A 22,095-nucleotide genomic window follows, 5' to 3' on the forward strand; every position below is an offset into this window, starting at 1 on the left:
ATGAGTGAAATTAACCCAATTGCATCTTTATTGTAGTCAACAACCCAAAACTGTATTTTTAACAAACAAACAAACAAAAAATAACTAAAGGAGAAAATCAAAAATAAGTACAATTTGAACATAGGAGCCAACCACAGCATGCAGCTTGGTGACATCATCATTCAACCAATTAACATAAATGTTGTGATATGAAATACTATATACAAAAAAACAAATCTACAGTACAGTTTTAGGAGAATCTAAACATCTAAAAAAATAAAAAACAAAAGAAAAAGAGATGGCATAATTTAATAATAATAATAATTAAAATAAAAACAACATTTTGGAACAGCGTCTGCAGACCAGAGGACGGCGGACTTTTTGTCCAGCGCGCACTACACTACACACCACCTCACTGGTTCTCATGCAAGCTACATGCTAGCACATTAGCTAAGACGAAGGACAGGACGACTGATTACAGGCAAATATAGGTCCGCTGGGTTTTTTGCAGATTATTTTAAAAATGTTTTTACAAAACAACACTTTTTGGTAGCACAACGCAGCTAATTCTTCTTCTTGGCGTTTCATCTCGGGTGTTTGACAACAGCGCCCCCTCTGGTGTGCAGACGCCAGCGGCAGCGGACAAAACAAAACAAAACAAGTGTTGAGTTCCACTAGAATTGCTACAAATCGCCTGACATTTTACTTTATACGCCTTTGTTGTGGCGGTTAGCTGAGCATATGGTAGCACGCAAGCTAGACTACCATACGGTCGCTAGCCCCTTTCACGCAGGACTTTCCATGAGACAAAATTGCAGGCAGAACGAAAATGGAATGAAAAATGAATTCGGGGTTCTTACATCAAATCAGTCGGTCGCAGAAAACAAAGAGAAAAAAAATCAACAGTCCCTCTGGGAACTTTTCATATAATCAAGTGGGGGAGAAAAGACGTAATTGAAAAATTAGTGCTGCGTTTGGGTGCTTTTCACACAGAAACCAGCTAAACAACAACAAAACAGCATCGCCAGGCAGTTAGGGAATTTGCAGTTTCTGTTGTCACCTTTCATACGGAAAACAACAAACAAAGGGATAAAAAACAATAAGTCCGTTTTTGCAGTAAATTGGGAAATTAACAACGTATATTGGTCAATATCACACAAAAGCAGCAAACATGAGGATCTTTGCTGGGTTTTGTGTGAAAGTCCAGGGCAACTGTGTGATTTCACACATCCATTTTACCCCCAACATACATTTCACACGGTAACATTGCCCTCCAAGGACAGGAAATTAGCGGTTTTGTACAGAGAACAGCAAATGCACAATAAAAAAAGCCGTCTTTGACAGGCAGGGTCTTTCACACAGAACACAGGGAGGAAGCGTTGCATTCAACATCAACATCCATCTCAATTAGCAGCCCATGTTCATACGGAGAACAAAAACCAGACAAAAAATGAGCCGGTTTTGATTGGCAGCGGGGCTTACAAAGAAGATTCCCTGAACATTCCAGAACAAAAAATGGTAAACATATACAAAGTATTAGAACACCTACTGGAAGTGGAAAGAGAGAAAATGTGATTTTTTTGTGTGGGCGGGGGCAGGGGATACCATTTTTTTCACCAAATACCTACAGGAAGTACGACAAAAAAATTGGGACACCACATGAAAGAACATGTGGATTTTGGACAAAATTATTAGGACACTTTGCAGCGATACTAGCTTCTCTCTCCGTGAAGACTTCCTATACAACACGTGATGGGGATTTTTACACGCATTCTTCCAGACCAAATGCATCCGCTCCAAGCATACAATCATACATGCTATAAATTCGGGGAGGAGGGAGGGAGGGCAGCCCACCACGAAAGCAGCACATCACGTATATGGAAGGTGAGGGCAGTATTGGGAGGGGCCAAAAGGGATCAGGACGCAGCCCTGCCCGGCCCCGCCCCGGGCTGAGTGATTAAAGAATGAAAAGAAATGGACGAGCGCGAAGACGAGGACATGGAAGTTGTTGGCTGACTTTGTGACTTTGCGTTGGCGCAGCACCCACAGCCTCTTAGCAAGATTACCTTGGCTTTCCCCAGTCAACGTGACACTACGTTACGGGAACCGGAATGTACCAATCAACCTAAAACAGGGGTGCCCAAAAGTCCAGTCCAGCCTGAGTCGGTGGATTTTTTCAGTCCATTCCTACGGTGCAAGATCAACTAGCAGGAGGAGCGCTGGCATACGATGTTATGGCCAAACATATCATGAACTTTTGTTTTTTACTCTTTGAATGATTTCTCGTGGTTATGTATTGGGTTAGAAAGTGTCAAGAAAGGAATGTGTTACACGAGGCGTGCCCGTCTGCTTTTGCGTGAGCAGCTTTGGACTCTGTGGATTAGTTTGAGTGGTTTTGGTTACTTCTATCGTTCAACAAAAAATTAAATCAAATAAAAAACAACAATATAAAAACAAAACCGATACAAATATTCGAAGTTAGTTTACATTGCAACACCATTGTTGGTACTTTTCATATTATGACATTTATTTAGTATTTTTTCAGATACTCTGCACGCAATAAGAGTATTTGAGGAAGTGAGATGCATGAGCGACAAGAGCGACAAGTCCCCCCCCCTTTTCTATTTACAGGCGCACATGCCCGACACGGTTCCGCCCAGTAAAAAGAATGCTTATATTTTAATATATATGTATATATATATATATATTCATATGTATAGGTGTGTAGTGTAGATGGAGAGGCCTCGGGGCTGGTGCATGGCAGCGGCTCGTACCATTTTTTGGGGATGGAAGGGGGAGGATGTCCTTGGAGTGGGTGCAAGCTGGCCCGGGTTCATGTCGGAAACAACTCGGGAAGGAATGTAAGTTACAATTTTGGAGTTAGTTAGAAAAGCATGGAAACGTAACAAGAAGGTGTTAGTGAGTCGTCGTGTGTGCGCGTGCGTGCGTGTAAGTGCAAATCTTACGTCCCTGTATCGATGCAGACAAAGTCCTCACCCCCAACTTTGCCCCTCCCTCGACCAACTGAGAGTGGTGAAAACAAAATGGAAGATTGTTCTTTCCTGCGCCTTCTGCTTTCCTTCCTTCCTTCCTCCACTCCTTTCCTTTCCTCTCCTCTTCCTCCCTAGATGAAGTACTCCTTCTTGTCCTCGGCTCCGGAGTTTCCGCCCTCGGCGTTGATGATGGCCGTGTCGGCGTCGGGGGCGTCGTCCGAGCCTTTGGCCTCGTGGGTCAAATACGTTCCTATGGAAAAAATTGGAAAAAAAAGAGGAGGGCTTCATACACAATTTCTTTTTTTGTGTGAAGCCCAACTGGTGCGTGCGTTTGTATGATGGGGCCAGACCTTTGTGTCTGATAAGGTATCTCCCAAAGACGATGAGGAGGCACAGCAGAATGAAAACGATGACGGCCACCACGCCGCCGATCACCGCGTGGTCCACGCTCGATGACGTCGACATGGCCGTAGGGTCTGAGCGGGCCAGCGGGAGGAGGAAAAGGGGCGGGGCGGGGGGAGATGAGGATGAGTTCAGGAGAGTCGGTGTCAAATATGAGGAGGGATTGTTTTGAGGAGGTGGGCCGAGTAAGGATAGATGATGGAGGGACGGATGGACGGATGGATGGATGGACGGACGGACGGACGGACGGACGGACGGACGGATGGATGGATGAAGATGGAAAAGGAAAGGAGGCCAAAAGAGGTCAAAGGGGGTCAAGAAGCAGAAGAGAAGCAAAGAACACAATTAGAAACGAGCCATACGTCAAATGTAAATCAATCTAGCAGTGGCGGGACCACAAACTGCTGCAGCGACTATTATTTCGGGTGCTCGTTCCGAAAAAGGCTGCCACTGAATGAGTATTTTTACTTGGGCTACTTTTCACCACAGATCAGGATGGGACACACTCACCCACACACACACACACACACACACGTGTGCACCAAACGGGGTGGGGGTGCGCTGACGAGGCAAGACTACCAATAGAGGCCGTTAATCCTATTTGTCAGTGTGGGCACACAAACCCACAAACGGACGCAAACGTAGCGCACACGCAGCGCACACGCAGCGTGTACGCAGCGGACACGCAGCGGACACAGTGTAATTGAGCAGTAGCACTCAAAGGCTGCTGTGTTGCTGGAACGTGTGTCGCATACACACACGTCTGTCGCCATGAAACATTCATTACTGACTCTGCGTGGGGGGGGGTGGTAGCAGAAACACACGACTACAGACAGACAGACAGACAGACAGAATCGACACAAGCAAAAAGGGGGAAAAGCAAGGACGGAACAACATCAACTCAAGGGCCACAGTAGCGCACAATCGAATGAGCTCGATACAAGAGCGGTAATAATGAGACGACTGCTTGCTTGCTTGCCTTCCTTCAACTCCTATTCTGTAGGTGGCAGTAGTGCAGAAAACAAAGTGAACAACCAGCTACCTAGCAGCCGTACTCTAGCCAAGGCAAACCGACGTCCCCGCTAGCTACTGTCCCAGTGGCACTGGTACTTATCTACTTCCCGACCCAATTCAATAACCTACATATTGTATACATATTCCTACCGTATCCAAATGGCTACGACATGCCTGCCCGCCTAGCTAAGTAGCTGGCTGCCTCTAAAGCAGTGGTTCCCAAACTTTTTCAGACTAGCGCCCCCTTGGCTCCCCAGTGAATTCCAAGGTGACAAACAGCCGCATGTTGTACCTGCGATGTTTTCAGCGCCATCTTGGTGGATGAGGAAACCGGGGATGATTGTTTGGTGAGTGAGTGTGTGTGTAGAGGTTTTGTGTTATCGCCGGGTGGATGCAGTGGGACGGGGGGGGGACAAAGAAAGAAAGAAAGAAAGCAAGAAAGAAAAAAAAAAGCAGTGAAATCCTGACATGCACATCAAGTACTTGTCTCCGAGTTGAACAACAGCGTATTTATTTGCCTGCCCCGGTGGGCAGGGGCCTCACACTTGTTGACGAATAATGATTATTATTTTTACCTGTGGGGGTGCCACGTCCGTTCGGCTCGTCGGAAACAACTGAGGGAGTGAGGGAGGAAGGGGAGGAAGGCAGAAGCGTTGCCGAGGAGTCAGTCAAGTCAGGGAAAAGGTCATTGGAAAGCGCGGTAGTGGCGGCGCTAGCCACATTTGTGGAGGAAGGGGAGGAAGGCGCAAGCGTTGCCGAGGAGTCGCTCAAGGGGTAAAGGTCATCGGAAACCGCCGTAGTGGTGGCGCTAGCCACATTTGTGGAGGAAGGGGAGGAAGGCGCAAGCGTTGCCGAGGAGTCGCTCAAGTCGGGGTAAAGGTCATCGGAAAGCGCCGTGGTGGCGGCGCTAGCCAGATTTGTGGTGGGCGGCGATTCAGACGGGGACCCCGTGGAGGAGAGCTCGGGGGGTGAGGAAGTGCTGTCGGTCACCACGGAGGAAAATGTAGGGGTTGGGGGAGCGCTTGTGGACTCGCTGGGCTCGGTGGGATCTTATGCGGGACAGTTGTAGAAAAGGTGGCGCACCGCACAAAACAAAACGGGAGACAAAGGGGAGCCAAGCGCGAGGCAAAAGCGGAAGTCAAGCCAAGGCAACGCGGTTGGATCAGAGGAAACAAATTAAACAAAATTAGAAGACCAAAACAAGATGGGGAAAAACAAGAGAATCCAGGACTTCTCCCCAAAAACATTCCTGCTGCATGACGCTAACTAAAAAGCCACTTGGTCAAATTGGTGGAATTTGGCTTACCTTGCACCAACAGCACGTAGTCGCCCACGCTGCTCCCAATGCCGTTGTCGGCGAAGCACAGGTACACGCCGTTGTCTGACTTGTTGAGCGCCTCGAAGCGCAGCAAGTTGCCCTCGGCTTTGGCCAGCGGGGGGAGCTCGCCGTCCTTCTTCTCCCAAATGTAGGACGATGGTCTGGAAGAGGAGGGGGAGAGGGGGGTGTTAAAAGGAGAGTAAAAATGAAATCAAAAGCAGGCCGGCGACAAGACACTGAGAAGAGCGGACAGCCGTACAACGGGAGGATGAAAGGCAGAATGAAGAAGAAAGATCGGCGTTTCCAACGCTAGCGAAAAATCCATCGGGCGATGAGAGCGATAGCGGCCGCGCTTCTTGATTAAAAAAAAAAGAAAGAAAGAAAAACAATTATGCAAATGAGGCCATCCTGACACTGCTCGTTGGTAATTACAATGACGGCTAGCCGGGACGCCAAGAGAACGAAAAAAGTGCCCCCTACCCCCATAGAAAAAAAAATGTTGCGTGTACAAACTGTACAGCAAAGTACCGGGATTATTTTCATCTGCAATCCACACACACGTGAACTCACTTTCAATTTAGCCCGCCACGTCCCGCCCCGTCATGTGTGACATGAAAGCAAAAAAAAAAATGCAACATTTGTTCTCATCGCAAGATTGTTTGCTTTCCTTTACTGCGCAACAATCGCCTTTGAAAAGTGCAACAATCGGCCGATGGTGACTCGGATGGCCGCTTCGTTTCTTTTTTTTTTTGGGCGGCAGGCAGGCAGGCAGCGCCGACAGCATCTCCGAGCGATTAGCGGGCCGCTCGCGGGACCGTAAAACGCACATTGACTTTTGAGCGTAATGTTTCATAACAGCCACTTAGCTACAGACGCTAAATGCCGACTTAATTGTTTGCTTAATTGCGGACGATCTGTCACCGTGAGGCGGTAAACGGGGGACGGGGAGCCCATCGCCTTTTACTGCCGGCAGGAGACCCTCTTCACTCGTTCTTCTCTGGGATTATTAACGTTCATGCGACTGTTAATTATATTTTTACGACGGCTAACTACCGTTATCATCACTTTTGTTTTTATTTCTGTTTGAGAGTATCTGAAGAATGATGAATAGTTTCAAAGCTGGAATCTAATCAATCTCCCTCCCTCGCTGACCCTAAACGATGACCTAGCGAGCGATTGACCCGGCCTGCTAAATGACCAATCTCCCTCAAGCAATGCAAGTGGGTTCACCTGCCTACCTAAAAGAATATTTTAGCCCAGCTCTCTTTACCTTGGGTAAACCCAGCTATAGTATTTCAGGACCCACCCGCCACGCCAATAAGCCCACCCCCGTAATTTTCTGTCAATCAAACTGACAGGAGGGAGTCCGGTTGTATGCGCTATGATGGAAAAGGCGCCAGTGGAGATCATTATGAGGAAGAGCGTAAGGGGTGTGTGTAAAGGGGGAGGTGGGCGGGCAAGGTGTCAAGAAGTGGAAAGGCGCAAATTGGCGGCAGGTGAGGCGGGAGAGGAGGAGGGACTGGATCGATGAATGCAGGTGGCGGGAAGCTTCATCTATAATTCAGAAAGGCCACAAAGAAAGATAGAGAGAGCGATTGGGCTCATGTGTGCGCGTGTGTGTTTGTGTGAGTTTTGCGATACATTGTGTCGATGTTGCCTTTATCTGCCCCAGGCGGCCGATTTAATATTTTCGAAGCAAGTGACATGAGGTAATAGATGTAATGAGTGCACTGGTGGTCTTGTGTTTACATGTTTTGACTCCACGTACCTCGCTCGGGACGGTACGGCTCATGCAATCTTTGTGTCATTGTTTAGGCAATGACAAGTGACTCGCGTCAACGCTCAAGCTAGCTCGCGTTCGCTGAGAGGTGAATGTGACTACGAGCTTGCCGCATTTAGTGTCGCGATGGGAGTTTTGAAACATTTATAACTCACGAGCGTGTGTGTGTGTGTGTGCACGTTGATGCTGTCTTACTCAGGGTTGCTATTGCCCAAACACTCGAGATGAAACTTCTCCCCCTCGCGAGGCAGATCGCTCTCTGGCGCTATCTCAACATTCGGGGAATCTGTAAATGACAACACACGTTATGCTACACGTTATGCAACACAAGAGTGAAATGGGTGGAGGCACACCCAGGACACAGGGAGATACGCGCTCTAGCACATCGCCATGGACTGGCAACTGCTAGCTGCCCCCCACGATGACATAATTCCCCCCTCCCCTGCCTTACACACAAAACGGCAGTACCTGGGTGGGCCACACGATGGCAGCGCCGCCACCTGAATGTGTAGCTACTCCCTAACCAAAGGTTCCTCTTACAGCTTCATCCAGCAGCAGCATCTTTTCTAAGGTTATCTGTACTTGACTTGCGAATGCGCTTAAAAAAACGGACAGCGTCAGCTCCTTACTTTCTTTTTCTCAGTAAAGCCGATTGATAGCACTTTTTTCACCCAGTACTTATTTACTGTTACTCAAGTCATTATTTGGTGCACGGATTTTGACTTTGATTTGAGTCATCTTTTTCAAAAAGAACAGAACTCATCATCGAGCCGCTCCGCTTAAGCCGATTTCACCTTTGAGCAGTCGTTCTGTTTCAAATTATCTGGCGGCCATCGGGTGACTTACACAAGACCTGGAGCACCTGCTCGCTCCTCTTGTCCCCATGGGTGAGCGAGGGGTGGTCCACGGCGCAGGTGACCACTTGGTTGTCGTCGGCGCGGCTCACCTCCAGCCTCAGCTCGCTGCTCACGTTGTACGTGGGCTCGTCCGGGACCGACTCCACCACGTCCGGCCGCTCTGCTGTAGGCAAAGGCCAGACAAATCAAAATATAAAATAGAGCCTCTCGAGCCATCATCTAATTAGAATGTTCTAGTTTTTGCGCCCGCCGCTGCGGCACAACGGCGACGCCTATTTGTTCCCATTAAATGAAAAATGTGTTTGGTGCGCGGCGACGCCACGCGCCCCCCGGTGGTTTGTTCCCCAATCCATCACGACACGCCGCATATAGCGCTCACCCAACAATGCCACATTGGCCCCCTGCCTTCGGCAAACAAATACGAGCGAAAAAGGAAAAAAAAAAAAAAAAAAAACGTGAGGTGGGCTAGTACAAAGCGCAGGTGCGCCAACAAACAATTAACGGCATGACTAAATGTCGGCGCCCGGGGTGAAGTGGACTTCGCTTTCAATTAAACTCCTGGCGTAGGCGCTTGTCACATCCCATCGATTGGAAATGTTTTGTTCATTAGCAATGACTTTATTGATCACGGAGATACGGCCTACGATTCCTCGCTAAATAATTAGCAAGGACGGCGAGGCGTGTTTTGTCCGGAGCCGAAGCGGGATTAAAATGGCGGGCGAGTAACTTGGACGCCGTCTTATTGAAAATCAATCGGCTTCTCAATGTGGAGATCCCCGCAGGAAAATTGCTGACATGAAAAATACGGCGAGGTCGCAGGTGCCGAGAGCAAGAAAATACTTTTAGGATATCATTTGTTAATGAATGACCTGCTTAGAAGTTTGTGAATTTATTTGTGAAAATGCGACTGGACGGGGCCAATCTCATTATTGTCTGTGCTGCTTTTTGTTAGCGCTAATCCAAATTGCCTCGCAAGGTGTTTTTCACATTTCTGCCACCAGTGATGAGAACAACTGAAATTACTGTTCAGCGGTAAAGTGATATAAATACTCGCTCGGCCGGCCAACATCAATAACGTAAGCATAATAGCTTACCTCCGTCCTAGGCAGCCGTTCCAAAGAGAAAATATTTTTCCTACGCTGGCTTAGGAAAAAGTCTCAGAGGAGTTTGTCTTTGAAGGACTTTTGGAAAATACCCCCCTTCAAACCGTTAAGTGTTTGTTTCATTCTTTTTGTGACTCTAATAAATGTGACGTTGGCGCCAAGTGAGGTGTGGGGGGCTTTTCCTCGCCTTTGATGTTTGATGGCGAGGTTTGCCACCACAAACGTCGATGTTAAAGTTGGGGGTCGCCGCCTTGGCTGCTTTTCGAGCGTAGTAGTTGGCGGGCGCCGCTACAAACAAAGAACAATCCATTGGGGATTACGTTTGATCATCTGAATTGATCACGTTAGAGAGATTAGCACGGAAGGGAGGGAAAAAAAAACGCAGCTGTTTATTTTTACTCTGCTACCATAAAAAATTGATTCATTAATGAACGGCCTTGAATGTCTGAAAACATCCATCCATTTTATTGTTAATAATAATATATATATATTCCAGAGGAGCTCTCAGGCGGCGATGATCCGTAACTGGAGGTCAGCGCATGGATGTTGGCGGCGGCCGACACAAAACGTTTTTTTTTTTTCTTCCACTTTGTGGTTTGCGTAACAGAAAAGACAAGTCTTTTTTTTCTGACCCTGGGTAAAGATCACGCCTAATATATTTTGTGCCGAGCACTATGCAAGCTGTGGATCTCCCGAGACTTAATGTACCTTTCTTTTTGAGAGGAGAAAATGCTTTGATTTGCCAAAGCACAGCAGGATGTGAAGCGTGTCAAAAGAAATGGAGAGAATATTGACTTGCAAACGGCTGCAGTGCAACATTTTTGGAGGGAATCACACTTTTTCCACTTTGATGATTTCATTTAGACATCATTGCAGATGCAGCCAAAGATCAAGATAAGAGAGCTGTCAAATTTTTCTAATACACTAGCAACATTTTGAAGATCATTTGTCTACTTTTTTGCAAAATTTAGATCTGCCCATGTGAGACATTTTTGTGACAACAGAATGCGACAACTTTTTGCTAGAACTCGGGTGGGATAATTCCGCCATTTTGTCCTCAAGTGTGGCTGTTGGGATGTCACCAAGTGCTCCACCACGGCGCTCTCACGCCGTTCAGCTAACACATTCCTCGCAGCTCCTTCATTCTTCTCAGTCGACACCACTTCTTCTCCTCACACACATATGCGGCGGTCCATCTCGCTATCTAAATCCGCTTTCCAGATTTCTGTCTCAGTTTCATCAGCCTTTCCCAGCCTCTCGCTAACTCTTCTCCCGTTGCGCTCTCCGGTCGCCTCTTCTTCAAAACCCGAAGCCACTCCCCCCCCCCCCCCCCCCCCCCCCCCCCCTTTTTCGCTTCATCCGACACCGTCACCCGCCTCCTCCCTGCCACCTCACATCGAGTCAGCTGCAAAGCCACCTTGCCTCGCCTTTTTCTGTGGTGCCTTTAATTCCCCCTCATCCGCAACCCGCGTGCAGTCTTTGCTTTCACACACACGCGCGCGCACACACTTCACACATTGCTAACGCACACACAGACGCACGCAAACACAACATGCTGTCATTCTCTCATCAAGACACACACACTCTGTGTCACAATGTCTTCACACATGCACACACAAACACACAGACACACGCTGCCATTCTGTCATGGAGCAGACATGCACACGTGGGCTTGAAACACCCCCTACCCAAATAATTAAAATAAAATAATAAATATGAGGGGCCTATAGCAGTTTGTCCATTGTGGCGAGGCGGGTCAAAAGTCACGCGGCTGCAATTTGTCGGAATATAAGACGACAGGGAAAAAGAATCACTTCATTTGTCTTCCGCCGACGTCTCCTCGCTGCCTATTTCCCGCCGTTTATCAGTCACGAACCCCGGGGAGGAAGGGGAGGGGGGTGTACCGACCTCGCCCCTTCATCCTTTCATCACGACATCGTCGCGGCCGGATCGGGACGCTTATCCGCAAAGCAAGCACAACTAACTCTATGTGACTGACACACCTTGAAGCTCCAGGTCGCCACGGAACCATCGCAGCCTGGCAGGGGGCTTGCTGCCCGTGCTGGTGCAGGTCAGGGTGAGCGTGACGCCCTCTTGCACGGGATTCTCCAAGCCGGAGATGTGCGGTTTATCGGGGACGCCTGGGAGCAACAAAAACACACTGACTATACAAATAAACTTGACTAACAAACGACGGCGGGCGTGTCACATGCTAAACATGCTACTTGAAAGCTAGCCAAAGGCGGCTCTTGTCCTAGTTAATTTTTTGAGTAGCTTTCCATTGTAGTAACCGATGCGCTTCTTCGTCCTAATACAGATGGAAGAAAATATCGGCTATTAAAACATCGTTGGAGTGACGGATGTGCCGCTGCGTAACCGCAGCGTTGCTCCCAAAGCAACAGTAAGTAAAGGTTAGCACGTGTGTGTGTTTGACGCTTCTCCGACACGAGCAATAAAGTACGCTGGCGTTTTATTGATTGGATTGTGGGCTCATCATCTTTGCACGCATGCATATCTTTCAAGAATGGATTTGTGAGGTGCTCTATTTGGCTGTCAACTAATTGTAGCCATATTTCCTTCTTTTTTGTTTTGTTTTGTTTGAGTGTGCGTGCCTGCCTTTAAAGGGATGCTGTGCCGTAATTCTTCAGGAAATAAAGGGGTAATTAGCCACACGCAAAACAGCAAATTAAACGCTCACATTGTTGCGTTTGCGTCAAAATGTTTCTTTTTGGTTGAGGTTTGTTTTTCTTTGGTAGTTGAGACTGTCCCGCCCCCTTGGACAAAATGTTTATTGGTGCACCGAAGCTAATTAAAAGCATCAGCTCGTGGGAGCGGCCCAAATGTCAGCCGAGGTGCAAGGTGATAGTAGAACGCGGTCCCAAAAAAAAAAAAGGACAAATATTCCGCCTCTTTGCCTTTTTCATGTTAATATGGTCAAATAGAAAAGGTAAAATGTTAGCAGAATAAAACATTTCATTTTAGTAAGAATGCAGACATTCTGAAAGGAAAAAATCAAACCTTTTTCGCCCGATTTTTCAAGGGAACAAAAATATGTCAAGCTTGATTAAATACTTGTTTTTGTTCGAGAAGAAGCATCTGGAGACTCCCAACTGTCAGCCAAGGAAAAAAAATTGCATTGTCACTTGCGGTAATTGTGCATTTTTGGGGGAGGTGCTTGCATGTAATTGACAGCAGTGAGAAGCATCAACACTTGAGAAATGTCACACGAGAACGACGATGTGTGGACGATGGAGTGTGGCGACACATCATCCATCGCACGTCGTTTTGAAAGGTGCGCTGGTGCGCTGGCTCGTGAGCCCGTCGTTGTTCAATTTTTAATGCACTCGTGGACGATCGCTATCGCCTCATTGGTACGCAATGCTGCATTTGACAAACGCGCGACGTCAAATATTGACGTGTTATCTTTTGAACCGATCGATACCTCGCCGCGGTTCAGAGCCACGTTTGATCTGGCGACTTTCTCAAGGTCACCAAATAATGGATTTTAATGGATTTTTTGGGGGGGTTAAATTACAATAACTATCTTGTTTTTTTAAAATGGCAGCTTTCTTTATCATTATCCGAAAATTAAATTCACTCTAAAAATGTATTTAATGTACCTTCTATTGAATAGTTGCTGAAATATTTTTTTTTCGTTGAAGAAAATATTTAAAAAACAGTAAAAAGAAAATGAAAACTGAGTGAAATTTTTTTTCATTTAAAAAAAAATGAACCTCTGACCTCGTAAAACAAAAAAACTTACCCAGCACGGTGACGGTGGCGCGTGCGGTGCGCACAGGCATGGTGAAGATGGAGCAGGTGTACTCGCCCTCGTCGGACAGCTGCACCTCAGAGATGATGATGGACAGCTCGGTGGGCGTGGAGCGGTGCAGCTGGATGCGGTTGTCTCGCAGCGCTGCAGCCACCACGACAACACGTTGTGGTTAGATATCATTCAGCCAACCCTCATCAATATTTCACGCTCAAGCCGGTCGCGGCGCCGCTGGCCTGCATTTTTCCTCCTGCTTCTAATTGCCGGCTTCCTCCTTTTCTCCATTTCGCTTTGCACGCGTGGGCGTTTATGCGCACTCATCAGAGTTTTGCACCGCATCCTGTACATCAGCCAAGTCGGGCGGCATCCCGTCTAATGAGCGTTTTGAATACATATTTACGCTGAGTCCGACTGTTTTCACACTGCCGCCTGTAAATTCCCCAAAAGCGGAGTGCGCACTCCAGGTGGGGCGTGAGTGGAATCTTATCTGCCGGCCGTTGCCTTCTTAATTGTTTAGGAAATTTATGCTGGTGATGTATTTATTTAAGGATCCCCAAACTTGCGTGCGAACCCCCCGATGAAGCTCGTGTGTATTTATGACTGTCCCTTGATAGTCATGCACTCTATTGGTCTTTTCTATCGTCAATTTGAGCTACTATATTTTTTAGCGCATGCTGTATGCTGTGGTGTGCGGACCCCCGAGGGTGCATAAGTGCCTTTCAATGTAATTGTTTCTTTGCAAATGAGCGACAATGTTCGTACCCGGTTTTGTGAACATTTTCAACAACCCCCCGGTGCTACATGAGGTCAGTCCTCCGAATGTAATTGCTGTTCGGATGCGAGCATTTCTCACATTTACAGTAGTATTAAGTGTTCCGGGGAATGTGCGGTGCGCACGCGTCACATTGAACACGCAGCAACTCGTACAATAAATACACAATAACTATATCTCGTGCACCGCATTTATTTGTAACGTTTTCTTAAGGGCGAGTTGCAGCAGCGGGGTGTGCATGCTCTGTCGGGGTGCAAACTTTCTGTAAAGGCTTCTGTGCTGGATGTGACGTTATTAATATTGCACTACTTTTATGTGCGCCGCTGTTGGTTATTTGCTGCAATAAAGGGGAGAGCCGAGCTTTACAAAATGGAGATGAAAAGGCCCGTGGAGACGGGACGCAAAACAGACGGGCGGGAGGACGAACAAAAGGGGGGGGGGGGGGGGGGGGTGCGCAAGGAAATGAGGGGGGGCGTGGTGGTGGGGAGAGAGCGGCAGAGGTGAAATAGGAATATGGAATTAACGTGTGTACGTGGAAATGATGTAAGAGGAAGTGAGCGAGGCGGCAAGAAAGGGATGATGAGGAAGGAGGATGAAGATGAAGAGTGACACTTGTGGGCGTGTCACAGAGGAGAACTCCTCAGATTATGAGGAAAATGACGATGAAGACGATGATGATGCAATTGGATGAAAGCCCATTCTTTGATAGCGATAGATGATGACCTTTGCTGTCTATGGTGGGAACGATGCCGGTCTGCCGGCCTGTCTTCTCGTCTCCCTGCTCTTCCTGTCTCTCTTTCTGTCTCCCTCCCTTCCCGACTCCGTACGCATGTGTCTCCCTGAAACAGCAGGCCATGGATGCGCAAGTCTCCCGGTTTGAAAGAAAAAAACCAGCGGCAGAAGTGTCGTTGTTGTTGTTGTCGGCTTTCCACATGAAAGTTCCCTTTGACGTCGCCGTGACAACGTGTTTGTTGACGCGCAGTCGGCTGCCGATTTGACAGGCAGCTAGCGCTCGGTGGCGGTGACGCGTTAGCTCGGCAGCGCTTGAGAGGGGCCCGCGTGACACGTGGAAGAAGGAATAGAAGTCGGGATCAGTGCCTTAAATATTCCGCCGCTTTTTTTCCCTTGTCGTTTTGTTGTTGTCGTTTTCAAAGCGCCGTCACACTTGTCATGCGGCAATGTCGCCAAAGGGAATTAATCCAGCAGGGCTAACATGCTAATCTGCTAGCGTGTCCTACTTTGTTGTCGTGTTTGCGTCTACTGTCGTCTCGTTGCGTTTTGACGGCTCATAGCAGCCGGAAATTGTTGGGGGGAAAAACAAACGCGCACTTAATTCCCAAAAGTACGCTAGACTGAAGAGAAACGTCACAGTTACAGGTTCATTATAAGCACTTAAAATCCCAAACCAGGTTTGAAACTCCAACCTGAACCTCTGACGCTATTGGTTAAAAGGTCACATAGTTTTCATAAGTTTTGAGAAGGTGCTCCGAGAGATTTACTTAGGGAAATTCTTTGTGTTGCGACTGACATTTAAAAATGTCACAGACTGTCTGTTGTTTTTTTTTCCCTTTTTTCATACTACAAATGCAAAAAAAAGACAAAGCATGGCTATTTTTTTTTCATTTCAGTTTTGGTCGACTTCACTCGTTTTTATATGAAGTGTCTGTCTTTGTTTCACTGGCACGCACAGTTATTATATCCAAGACTACTCTATCTTGACGCTTTATCAGTGGGCAAGGTCACTACATTTGTCTTCATGAGCGGCGCACTTTCAGTGCCCCTGGACTTTGCACTCTTTTTAATTCAGTTGTGGTCGCCTGACATGGCACACATTTGTCACCCACTGTGATTTTGTCGCTTATATTTTCTTCCTTGCTGTTACTACTTTTCCCAAAATGAACTACTTTTTATTTTTTTAATGGCGCAGACAATCAGTACGGAGACTTTTCCCATGAGAACCTCTGAGCAGCAAGTTACTGGATAAGACAAAGTGCGCGAGCGCACACTCAAGGCCTTCCAACAGAAACATCCTCGACCCACGTTGACATCCCATTTCTGCTTTTTTTTTTTTTCCTACTAAATCGGACGACGTATCGGGAGGTCTAAACGTAAACCCTCAATCTCTGCCATGCTCTTTCAACTTCAAACGTGGAGCATAAATAATGTAAGATGTAAAAAAAAAAAAAAAGATATAGGTTTGGTGTGGGCTCAGCACATCCATAATTCCTTTTGGCGGCAAGTGTTGTTTGCTGTGTGCCAGGAGGAAGTGCAAGAGGAAGGCAAATATTTTCGCACTTCAAATCTGGACAAATAGAAGCGAGAGAGACACTTTGCCAGGTGTTCTTTTCTTTCATTTCTTTCTTTTTTTAATGAGGCTCAGAAATGCTACAAAATATTGACACATTTATTAGCTGATGCTGCAAAGCACAGAAATTCAGCGGCCGGCGGGAGCAAAAGCCATCTTACAGAAGATTAGATGTTTTGTTGGCACAAGGCCCACAAAACAATTGTGCGTTCTAATAGTTGTGCCACACGTGAGATTTTTCCGAACTGAATCAATGCACTTGAAATAAAGATTGGATTATTTTTGAAGAAAAAAAAAGGAAAAAAATCTCATCGGGGCTTCTAAAGGTCACAACTTTAGCTAGATGTTTGCTAATAGTTTTGTTTTTCTCTCGCGATAAATTTTGAACATGTTGAAAATATGTGACATAGCAAACCTGCCAATTTTTTTTTTCTGCCTCTAATTGAGATCTTTATTGTTGTAAGCGACCGAAAAACAATTTGTTCGATCTCCTTGATCAGCTGAGAAATGGAAATTTTGGCAAATGTGGCGACGAAGGCCGCCGCAACTGTCTCGCTACGAGCCGATGGCGGTTCAGGGGCCGGCGGCTTTGCTCGGTCAAACCGTCTACTCTCATCAAAAGCTGCCGCCGATTGATCGCGGCTCATCAAACACGTGTTAAACGCGCACCTCTGTCCCCTCCCTACTCCTCCTGGCCTTCGGCGCCACCTCAATGCGTGCCTTCAGATGGAATGAAAACGCTCATCACCTTTGCAAGTGTGCATGATTGATGAAAGGTGGATTTTTTTTTTTTTTTACATTTCGCTTGGATTTGGTGAGCACCGAAGTTTTCCAGTTTTTAAATCATCAGCGATACGCTTGAAATGCCAAGCATTTTTTTCATCTATGATACCGTACGTTTTCACAACAGCCTAAGCGAGCATCTCAAAGCCAAAACGACCAAAGTTGTTATGCCCAATCGATTGTTTTGCCGGCCGGCGAAGAAGGGCCAATTACTGAATCCCGTAGTGACAAATTTGTTGGCTTACTTGGTAACCCGAAAAAAAAAATCCAAATAAATTGGCTCTTGTAACTTTGAAGTCTCTCCGCGTCTGGCGTTCCACACCGAGTTATTTTTAAGGACACGAGCAGAAGAGCACGTTGGCGCTCCGGCAGTCAAAATACGGAAAAAGTCCTTCATGTATCCACTTTCAAAGTGTTTTTGTCTCTTCACTTTTTTTCCAGTGGCGCGTCGGCCTCAGCTAATATACTCTCCCGAGAGCCAGAAGAACTGATGCAATGTCGATCAATACGTGTTTTTTTTTTTTTCCTTTCCTTCCCCCCTTTCCAAATTTGTCTCAATCCTTCAGTTTCAACACGTTTCACTTAAGGATGCTTCGTACTGTAAGTGGGCCAACCGGAGGAGGCGTCTATTTAATGGAGTGATTTACAAGCGGGCTGCACTTAAGCTGACTCGCCTCCCACCAGGTGAGCTCGTCCAGATCGGCAGTGGCGGCGGCGGCGACGCTTTGGGAGCCATTAGCCGGCTAAACGGAGGCAGACGCATGGAGGCTGCCTGCGATGCCTGTCGACAAGCCGCGCATGAAAATGTAAATGGTGCTATACATACAGAGAAGGCAGCTTGAGATGACCCCGATAGCAACAAACCCTTTGTGGACGCAAGTGGGATTTTTGATGTAGACAGCGCAATGATGAAAAGTCCAATTCTGGGAAATTTAGCGGAGCTTGTTTGTCCCAAAGTCCCAATTTGGGTGCAGTTTCCAAAATGCCCCAAAAAAATGGAATCAAAACGTCAGACTATTTTTTTTGTGACTCTACTTGTGATGGTTGAGGGATGCAACAGCAACAAGGATTTCTCAATCCCAAAATGGATTTTGATTTAAAAATGTGTTTTTTAAGTGGTAAAGACAACGGTTTGTTTTTTATTCCCTCAACGCGTTCTTTTTTTTTTAATCACAATTGGTTCTCATGGGCCAAGTGAATTTGCATGAGGGAGGCGGTGGAGGCGTACGACCTTTCCACTTTTCTTTTGCATTCCAAACAAGTCATCTGCATTTGTCCAAACAGCTTGGAGGTGATGTTTAATTGGGGAAACAGCTTCTGTTGTCATGACGACTCAAAGTCGTGCAGGCTATTGTCTTCTGGCTAAATACGATGCCAAATATTAAGAGGTGCGTCAAAATATAGATTTTTTTTATGGGTGGAAATGTTCTTATTTACTGTAAATCTTTCGGGTTTTTTTTCTTTCATCACCTCACCATCTGTGAAAATGGAAAACGCATGCCTAAGTGTAAATATTGTAACGAGTTCAACTTTTAAGATAAGTTATTCGTATTTTCCGGTGCCAAGAGAGATGATTATGATTTACCTTTTGGTAAACACCGCCTGCTCGTTGCACTTCAATCAAACAGCGGTTGCTTTAATAAAAGACAGAAAATGTCAAGCCATTACCTGATATTTCACTCGACAATTCCGTTTCATTATTTTTCCCCTTATCAGACTCACCACAAACAAAGAGTGGCCGGGCGCTTTTTTGCTTGATTGGAATCTCGTTAATTTTTCAGTCTCGTTGTCTTCCCGTAGTTTGGCATTAATGTCGGACGGGAGAACGAAAGAAAAAAAAAAAAAAAAGTACCATCTGTTTGCGAGCCTTGCTAATCTCTTCTATTAGCAGCACGGCGGCGCTCCCACGCATTCCCTCAAGGCGATCGGCGGGACCTTAAAAGGCTCTTAAAATAAATGATGGAGAATTAAAGACTTAAAATATATCAGAATTTGCTACGCCGGGTCCGTCGTTTGTGTTTTCAAGGGAGGAAAAAAAAAAAGAAGGAAGATTATTTGTCATCCCCATATCGGATTTAATAAGGCGATGGGGCTCGCTGTCCCGCAACAATTAATATTTCCATTTATTAAGGACGAGACGGCGCAACTTTTGGTGACTGCGCTTGCTTGAAAAGAAGGCAGAATTATTTTTTCATATGATTCAAGTGTTGCTCAATCAAACTAGCTAGATTTTTCTAATTCAAAATGTATCCAAATGAGATGCCAAATCAAGTATGGATCAATTTTCCTTCACGATCCCATTCAAAGCCACAATCCTGTAAAACGATTGATTTATGAGCTCGTTTGCTCGTGGCAATTTTGATCAATCGAGGCCGATGCCTCCTCGTCTTTGTGTTTTGAACGCACGCCATCCATCATCGACGCTCGGCGTGTCAAGCTAGCTCTCGCGACATCAACGTGGCGCAGTCGCGTCTTCAAAAAATAAAATGAAATACAGGCAAAAATAACATCCATCATCCTGTCATGGGTTATTTATCTCTGTCCCCGCGACTCTTCATTTGCCGCCCGGTTCCTCGTTTGGTCATTTTGTCGGAGGTGTCAACGTGGCGAGGTGAGCGTTGGAGCGCATGCCGCTGTGCTGTCAAACTATTTGTTCTTGAAATTATTTTCCACTTCAAAAATGGCCAACAAAAACCTCAGTTATGCATCACCCACCCAGCCGGCCGGCCAGCATCCAACAAATATCGTTTCAAATACCTTTGACTGAGCTCTTTTTTACACAATAATGACCTTGTTATCATTTTGCGCGCAAGAAATAAAAAAAAAATTACGACAGCGGCGGAATTCTGATTGCGTAGACATCTGTTGGCGGTGTTCCCCCGCCGCTCCCGCTCACTATTACGGCCAACTTCCTACTCTGTACTCATTTCCCGCCGCGTTTGTCGGCTGCCTTCAAAGCCGAGAGCGACCTTGAGAGGCTTTGCCTTGCCATGGTGCCGGAGACCAGGCTCATTTTCTCATTTGTGTGGTCCTCGCCATTGGCCGTCAGAAGACGTTTGCCCTGCGCTAGCTAGGAAAACTTTCCGTCACTTTCCCCAGGAAAGGTGAGTGTTGATGTTCACGGAACTGGGGTCATCCTCACGGCAGGCAACTAAACTATTTGGGCGGGCAATGTCAACTGGGTAGCTCTTACCTCTCTTCTCGCCAAAGTAGAGCGTCTGCTGCACCGTGTTGGACCACTGCAGTGACGAGTTGTCGCTCTCGGCCACCCGGCAGGTCAGCGTGACAGCTCCGCCCACCGAAACCGTCTCGTCCGAGGTGACGGGCTGCAGGGGGTCCTCGTCTGGGCGGGACACAGAAAGACGTCAGTCTATGGCGATTGCTAACCTTGCCTTCAAACTTGTTATAAACCCAGGCAGGCCCAGGGTTGAAACTCTCATTTGAAAAAGCTAATTAAAAACCCTAACTCAGACTTGAACCCTCGTCTTAAAATCATGGTTGAAATCCTGGTTGAAGCCCAACTCCAGCTTTGGCCTGAAACTCGAATTTAGGCTTGAAATGCTTAATTAGACAAGCTAAGCTTGTCTTGAAACCCTAATCCCCGTTTGAACCTCTTTGACCCTCTCTGGAAATCCAAATCCCAATTGAAAACCTTGACCATGTGTTGAACCTCTACTTTAAAACCCTTCTTCAGGCTTTGTGCGACCTATTTTTACATGGCCTTGGCCCAGGTCCGGCCGGCCCCTTTAACATGGCCACTTCATTAGGTACACCAACGGCCGACACTGCACACTGGAGGGATCCAAAGCGTCCCTGCATATTTCCCGCCATTTTCTCTCTCTCCATTTGTCTTCCTCCCCCATCTACCCCCTCTCCATCTGCCCCCTCGTCCTCACACGCTCCCTCGATCTTCACCTCCTGTTGAGACTCCTCATCCTCGGCGATAACGCCGCAGTACAAGCCAGTCGTCTGATTGGACGATAGCGAGCAAGCAGGCGGGTGGTGTGTGTGTGTGTGTGTGTGTGTGTGTGTGTTTGTTAAGGGGTTCCCTCCCCCAACTTATTATGTGTCTGAGTTTGCATGCAGGCTGTTTGTTTTACACCACAAATTTATCAGGCACTGTAGAGGTGCATCTGGCTGATTTATGAGCCTCCTTTTTCTTATCTGCATTGAAGTGTGTGCGCCCGCGCGCCTGTGTGTGTCACGCTGATGATGACGAAGATGATGATGGTCGAGGTATAGTATGAAGGAGACACCCAGCGGGATTCAGTTTGAGCATGTGATGAGACATTACATGCACACAAGCATATGTAAAGGTATGAGGCAGGCCACAAATGTGTGTGCAAAGGTAGAAAAAACACATAATGGTATTCTTGGCAGACAAAATGAGATTCTCACGCATGCACGCACACACCTACACACACACACAAAGTATATACATACACAACTACAAATACACACACACATTCTCCCTCCAAACTACGCCCATCTGTTTCCAACTAAAGCCAGCCCCCAAATAAGCCTACACGTGAGTGTGTGTGTGTTTGTGTGTGCGCGTGTACGTGCGTGTGTGTCCTCTAGACCACCTCTGGCCTCCAAAAGACCCCCCCATGCCAGTCCTTATGTTGCTCCCCTCTGGGATGGCGCCTCAATTTACATATCAGTACGAGGGGACAGCGTAAGCTATGCTGATGACACGAGCGTCATCGGCACGATTTTTCAGTTGACCTTTTTCATGTACACAAAAATAATATAAATACAAACACATAAATAACACATGATTCAAAGTCACAAACAGAAGTGGCCACCTGAACCTTCGTATATAAATAGAAACAAAAAGATGACACAGTGCATGGAAAGTCGGAAAAAAGAATCAGAAACTACTAAACCCGCCACAAACAATCTTGACGGCCCCTGTTTCACCCCCCCACCCAAGCCCAGCCCTACTTTAGAAGAAGGGGACCCATAAAACCAGTCCTGCCTGTCAAGCACAGTTAGCTGAGACAAGCACCCCTGG

General features: G+C 46.8%; 2 protein-coding genes across 2 annotated transcripts in view; both read right to left on the bottom strand.

The window, feature by feature from the left end:
- Positions 1–5: 5 nt before the first annotated feature.
- cadm3 (cell adhesion molecule 3) lies at positions 6–20,419 on the bottom strand (the record flags this gene model as incomplete). Its single annotated transcript, XM_049747888.1, has 10 exons — positions 6–3,222; positions 3,323–3,448; positions 4,681–4,701; positions 4,964–5,437; positions 5,695–5,867; positions 7,682–7,772; positions 8,333–8,506; positions 11,450–11,587; positions 13,210–13,362; positions 20,272–20,419. Coding segments are annotated over 10 exons (1,617 nt in total), but the record flags the coding sequence as incomplete, so codon positions are not given.
- Positions 20,273–22,095, bottom strand: part of sdhc (succinate dehydrogenase complex, subunit C, integral membrane protein) — a 33,378-nt gene continuing 31,555 nt past the window's right edge. The window contains exon 7 of the mRNA XM_049747936.2: positions 20,273–20,421. Coding sequence (XP_049603893.1) covers position 20,421 — 1 coding nt within the window. The 3' untranslated portion in view covers positions 20,273–20,420. The remainder of the gene's footprint in view (positions 20,422–22,095) is intronic.

This window comes from Syngnathus scovelli, chromosome 17, assembly GCF_024217435.2.
Source record: "Syngnathus scovelli strain Florida chromosome 17, RoL_Ssco_1.2, whole genome shotgun sequence".
Taxonomy (NCBI): Eukaryota; Metazoa; Chordata; class Actinopteri; order Syngnathiformes; family Syngnathidae; genus Syngnathus; species Syngnathus scovelli.